General features: G+C 30.7%; 2 protein-coding genes and 1 pseudogene across 2 annotated transcripts; 2 read left to right on the top strand and 1 right to left on the bottom strand.

Moving 5' to 3' along the window:
• The first annotated feature begins 1,510 nt into the window (after nucleotides 1–1,510).
• On the top strand, nucleotides 1,511–1,912 carry LOC115883813 (M-phase phosphoprotein 6-like). The gene has a single exon (XM_030902215.1). It carries the CDS (start codon nucleotides 1,523–1,525, stop codon nucleotides 1,910–1,912), a length of 390 nt encoding a protein of 129 aa, XP_030758075.1. The 5' UTR covers nucleotides 1,511–1,522.
• A 1,046-nt stretch (nucleotides 1,913–2,958) lies between these two features.
• Nucleotides 2,959–3,298, bottom strand: LOC115883810 (annotated as a pseudogene).
• LOC115883812 (M-phase phosphoprotein 6-like) lies at nucleotides 3,297–3,980 on the top strand. Its single transcript, XM_030902213.1, has 2 exons — nucleotides 3,297–3,308; nucleotides 3,546–3,980. The coding sequence occupies exons 1-2, from the start codon at nucleotides 3,297–3,299 to the stop codon at nucleotides 3,978–3,980; spliced, it is 447 nt and encodes a 148-aa protein (XP_030758073.1).
• Nucleotides 3,981–6,209: the final 2,229 nt, after the last annotated feature.

Genomic DNA, 6,209 nt, shown 5'->3' with positions numbered 1-6,209 from the left:
TAAGTATCTAATAAAAAGGATAATATATTAGTCAATTATACTTCAGATGGACACGTCCTCCTAGATCACCCAGTTACTGGGTGAAAATCATTTTCTTTAAATTACTTACATTAATTAATTAACGTTAATCCTCCCATATCACACCACTTTTGTGTCTCATTATACTTCCTGCGCTGGCACGAGCAGCAGTGCAAATTTAGCAGACAAAACTTTGTACAAAATTTGCGGAAATGAGTAAAGAAAAGAGAAATAGGAAGAGGAAAGGGCCCAGATAAGGCGGAAAATGAAGAAACTTAAAAAGAAACTCTATACATATGAATCAAATAAGCAAATAACCTTTAATTCCCTAATTAGTTATTTTAGTTCATACAAGTAAACAAGGGTAGTAGAAATAGCTATGAGATGATCTAGGGGGTGTAGGCTATTATTCTACACCCCGCATTGCCTAAAATTATATTATTTTCTTCAGCGACGCGGCCGTAAATTGCCTGCCTTAAAACATACCTTTCATGACTCATAGCACTATCAAATCCGGTAAATAAACAAATTTTTATCGCCTCGTGTATAGTAATTTTTCTTATCGGCTCGATGAAGTAAACCTATATTAAAATTTAACGGAACCTAAACGTTATTCTGGGCATAAAAAAGGTGGGCTCTTGCTAAATAATCAAGTGCCAGTAATAACTACAGGGTGCTAATAAAGTACTTGCTAAATATCCAAGTACCGGCAACACCCATTGGGCGTCAATGTCCTCCAAGATTACTTGCTAAATATTCAAGTTCAAAATCTTAGTTGCACTTGTTAAATATTCAAGTGCCAGTAACACCTACAGGGTGCTAATAAAGTACTTGCTAAATATCCAAGTACCGGCAACACCCATTGGGCGTCAATGTCCTACAATATTACTTGCTAAATATTCAAGTTCAAAATCTTAGTTGCACTTGCTAAATATTCAAGTGCCTAGAAAATTAGGGTAAAAGGCCAAAGCCCAAAGTCACCTTGGCAACCCAAAAGAAAACAAAAAAGTGTTCGGAAATACGAATTAAGTCATTATCCTTAACGCAATATTTTTGTTTATTTTTAGACAAGTCGCTACCTGTCTATGGATATCAATAATAGTGAAACAAATATTATGATTCTGTCTAATATTTACTAGCTTTGGTTAATCCACATATTATATACACGTATAAATATCAATAGGCAAAGGAAAATAGTAATATAGGCAAAGAAAAACTGATTTGCAACCCAGCATTGTCCTTGACTTATGCACGCTAGTATGTCTCCGAAAACTATTAACATGATCTGTATTTCCCGCCTGGATTTGGAAACTGGTGAGACAAATATTATGATTTTGTCTAATATTTACTAGCTTGGGTAATCCTCCACAAGGTGGATTATATATATATATATATATATATATATATATATATATATATATATATATATATATATATATATATATATATATATATATATATATATATATATATATATATATATGGTATTTAATAGAAATTAAAGATGTCTAAAGAAATTAAGCTTTCCAAATCCATCTTAGAGATGAAATTTATGAAAAAGACGAAAGAAAAAGTGGATAAAGCTGAAGAAGATGCGGAAGGTCAGGCTATGTATTCGAACGAGATTACAGAAGAAATGAAGAAAAGTGGCAATATTATATTTAGACCGGCCAGTATAACGATATGCAAAAGATTAGTGGAAGGTAGGCTTTCGTTTGGAGGTATGAATCCAGAAATCGAAAAACTAATGGCGACTGATTATAAGAAAATCGTCGTTGAAGTGGAGAAACGCAAAGAAAAAGACATTACCGATGAAGAAATGGCACAAAGACATTCCACAGTCGTTAATACGATCAGCAACAAGTTTAAAAAGAAAAGAAATAGGAATATATAAAGCTTTCCGTTGAAAATGGCGGCACCGGCATTACCGGCAAGTACTTTCCACTACTACTAAAGTAATTTCTCAAGCATTAAGAGTAGGAGCATTATATTTTAGTCATTATTGAGGTAAAATGATAACGTAATAATGTAGATAAAGTTATCCACATTTATTACGCAATATATTAATTGTGCTAACTAATTGATAGTTGATTCTAACATTAACAAAAAAGTGATAAAGTTACTCATTTTGATTAAATTTGACGAATTTTTGACTAGCTGTGCTTTTGCTTACACAGAATATTTCGTTAAAATTACGTATTGTTATTATTTTACAGGTACCTACATTCTGTATGGTTAGAAAGGATCACTTTCGGGATGAATAAAGAATGAAAAGACCGTTCAAATAAGGAATCTTTTTGACATGTACTTCCATTTGAGAATTGTTCAACACATTGCTGTTGTTCCAAGTTTCATCAAAATAATACCAAACGGTTCAAAAGTTGTAATGGGACGGACTTTAGGTCCTCATTGTGTATTATTTTATATACTTCTCAGAGACAATACTAGCGCATAAGTCAAGGACTATGCTGGGTTACAATGTTTATAATATGAGCATATGTTTATATATAATAAAATAAATGATGAATTAATCAATAAGAAAGATGAAGAAATTTTCAGATTAACAGACATAATTCAGAAACGTTGCAATAGTATCAAGCAAGATTGTGATTTAATATAATAATTTTGAACAAAATAAATATTCAATCTACTTAACAGAATATCAAATGAAATATCTTCTTTACAAAACCACCTGACGAGTTGTGAGGGCGACAAAAGTTAGGCCTGCTCAAAAAATGTGTATCGAAAATGGACAAACTTTCAAACGTTCGGAAAGGGAATATCTACGGCAGATAGAAAAGTTAAAGAAGATCTAAACAGTAAAGAAATCTCCTTACAGGTATTCTGTATTTTATATTGAAATTTATTAGGTAAATTAGGTTAACACTGGTGACTTATATTAAAGGTTCATTTGTAGGAGGTTTCTGGAAACTTCTTATTCTATTTCTTCTTTTTAAACTTGTTGCTGATCGTATTAACGACTGTGGAATGTCTTTGTGCCATTTCTTCATCGGTAATGTCTTTTCTTTGCCCACTTCAACGACGATTTTCTTATAATCAGTCGCCATTAGTTTTCGATTTCTGGATTCATACCTCCCAAAACGAAAGCTGCCTCCACTAATCGTTTACATATCGTTATACTGGCCGGTCTAAATATAATATTGCCACTTTTCTTCATTTCTTCTGTAATCTCGTTCGAATACATAGCCTGCCCTTCCGCATCTTCTTCAGCTTTATCCACTTTTTCTTTCGTCTTTTTCATAAATTTCATCTCTAAGATGGACTTGAAAGCTTAACTTCTTAGACATCTTTTAATTTCTATTAAATCATACCATATATATATATATATATATATATATATATATATATATATATATATATATATATATATATATATATATATATATATATATATATATATATATATATATATATATATATATATATATATATATATATATATATATATATATATATATATATATATATATATATATATATATATATATATATATGGTATTTAATAGAAATTAAAGATGTCTAAAGAAATTAAGCTTTCCAAGTCCATCTTAGAGATGAAATTTATGAAAAAGACGAAAGAAAAAGTGGATAAAGCTGAAGAAGATGCGGAAGGGCAGGCTATGTATTCGAACGAGATTACAGAAGAAATGAAGAAAAGTGGCAATATTATATTTAGACCGGCCAGTATAACGATATGTAAACGATTAGTGGAGGGCAGGCTTTCGTTTGGAGGTATGAATCCAGAAATCGAAAAACTAATGGCGACTGATTATAAGAAAATCGTCGTTGAAGTGGAGAAACGCAAAGAAAAAGACATTACCGATGAAGAAATGGCACAAAGACATTCCACAGTCGTTAATACGATCAGCAACAAGTTTAAAAAGAAAAGAAATAGGAATAAGAAGTTTCAGAAACCTCCTACAAATGAACCTTTAATATAAGTCACCAGTGTTAACCTAATTTACCTAATAAATTTCAATATAAAATACAGAATACCTGTAAGGAGATTTCTTTACTGTTTAGATCTTCTTTTAACTTTTCTATCTGCCGTAGATATTCCCTTTCCGAACGTTTGAAAGTTTTGTCCATTTTCGATACACATTTTTTGAGCAGGCCTAACTTTTTGTCGCCCTCACAACTCGTCAGGTGGTTTTGTAAAGAAGATATTTCATTTGATATTCTGTAAGTAGATTGAATATTTATTTTGTTCAAAATTATTATATTTAAATCACAATCTTGCTTACTATTGGCAACGTTTCTGAATTATGTCTGTTAATCTGAAAATTTCTTCATCTTTCTTATTGATTAATTCATCATTTATTTTATTATATATAAACATATGCTCATATTATAAACATTGTAACCCAGCATAGTCCTTGACTTATGCACGCTAGTATGTCTCTGAGAAGTATATAAAATAATACACAATGAGGACCTAAAGTCCGTCCCATTACAACTTTTGAACCGTTTGGTATATTATTTTGATGAAACTTGGAACAACAGCAATGTGTTGAACAATTCTCAAATGGAAGTACATGTCAAAAGATTCCTTATTTGAACGGTCTTTTCATTCTTTATTCATCCCGAAAGTGATCCTTTCTAACCATATGGTGTATGTAGGTACCTGTAAAATAATAACAATACGTAATTTTAACGAAATATTCTGTGTAAATAAAGCACAGCTAGTCAAAAATTCGTCAAATTTAATCAAAAGTGAGTAACTTTATCACTTTTTTTGTTAATGTCATTAGAATCAACTATCAATTAGTTAGCAAATTAATATATTGCGTAATAAATGTGGATAACTTTATCTACATTATTACGTTATCATTTTACCTCAATAATGACTAAAATATAATGCTCCTACTCTTAATGCTTGAGAAATTACTTTAGTAGTAGTGGAAAGTACTTGCCGGTAATGCCGGTGCCGCCATTTTCAACGGAAAGCTTTATGTTGCCGAAAAGTTCAACCTTGCATTTCGCTTGCCAAGTGGAAAATAGGGTTCACACAAAAAATAATAGGGTATAAAATTTTAGGTACTTACCTATATTAATAATACAATCGTGAGTTATGGTCGTATCTGCGATTTTCACCCACACTTTTCGACCGATTTATTCTAGTTTGAAAGGTTTTCCAATGTTGAATACTTCTTAGATCAATTGTTTTGTCACACACTTTATTACCTACTATTTTATTGATGATCGAAATGACACCGTCTGAAATAAGTAAAATTAAAATAGGCCGAAAAACCGTGGATGCCGTGGAAAACAAAAATCTCAAGCTCTGCTTAACTGTCCTTGACCGAATGAGACCTAACCAAACACTGACCAACCACCCACCTCACGATCACGTGAAAACAACGGCAAATCGAAGCGGCACGAGCGGGTTGGTTCTAAGAATTTTTAATTCTTTATTGAGTTGAATTTACACAACATTGTGTGATATCCCAATACTTTGTACTTATTTGTGTGAAGTAAAAAGTTCTGCTCATTTTTTAGTAATTTGTTATCAAAACTTAGTTAATGAAAACACTGTATGATTAAAATCAACACAAAATTGAGCAATTATGATAAATATACTCAAAGTTTCACACGCATATTTTTTAACACCGACTTTTTTTTCAGTTTACACCAATTGATTTTTAACCGTGCATCACTAAATATAGTCTGTCCAACGAGAAGATCCTTGACAGTGATAGATGTGTCTGTCATTTTAATTTCAAAGTAGTTTATTTTATTTTACAAAGAAATAAGTTGGTACAACTGGAACGCATAGCAGCTTTGAATAAGAAGACATAGCAGGAAATATTTAAAATTTGATTGACAAGATGACAAGTGATTACTTCAAAATATTGTGAAAAAAACTGTATAAAACTGAACAAATGTAATCGAGTTATTTTATTTAATAAAAACGGTATGTGTTAATACAAAACAAACAAGAACAAGACACTGCATACCAAAAAAATATAAAAAAGAACTATTTTTTACTTTCAAGCTTTATGAAAGAAACTACCCGCATTTATGATTATATTTATCAATAATATAATATAATAATTTATTATATTTACCAAACCAAATCAAACTTATGTACAAATATCAATATGTAATATTCCACAGGAATAAATAAAACAACATAGGTAAATAAAACAAACTATTTTATTAATAATAAC

Source organism: Sitophilus oryzae, unplaced genomic scaffold, assembly GCF_002938485.1.
Source record: "Sitophilus oryzae breed Bouriz unplaced genomic scaffold, Soryzae_2.0 scaffold_198_pilon_pilon, whole genome shotgun sequence".
NCBI lineage: Eukaryota > Metazoa > Arthropoda > Insecta > Coleoptera > Curculionidae > Sitophilus > Sitophilus oryzae.
This window is presented reverse-complemented; position numbering and strand designations above follow the sequence as displayed.

Excerpts from the sequence above, each read along its gene's own strand:
- LOC115883813 (XM_030902215.1), top strand. The coding sequence starts at position 1,523 with ATGTCTAAAGAAATTAAGCTTTCCAAATCCATCTTAGAGATGAAATTT.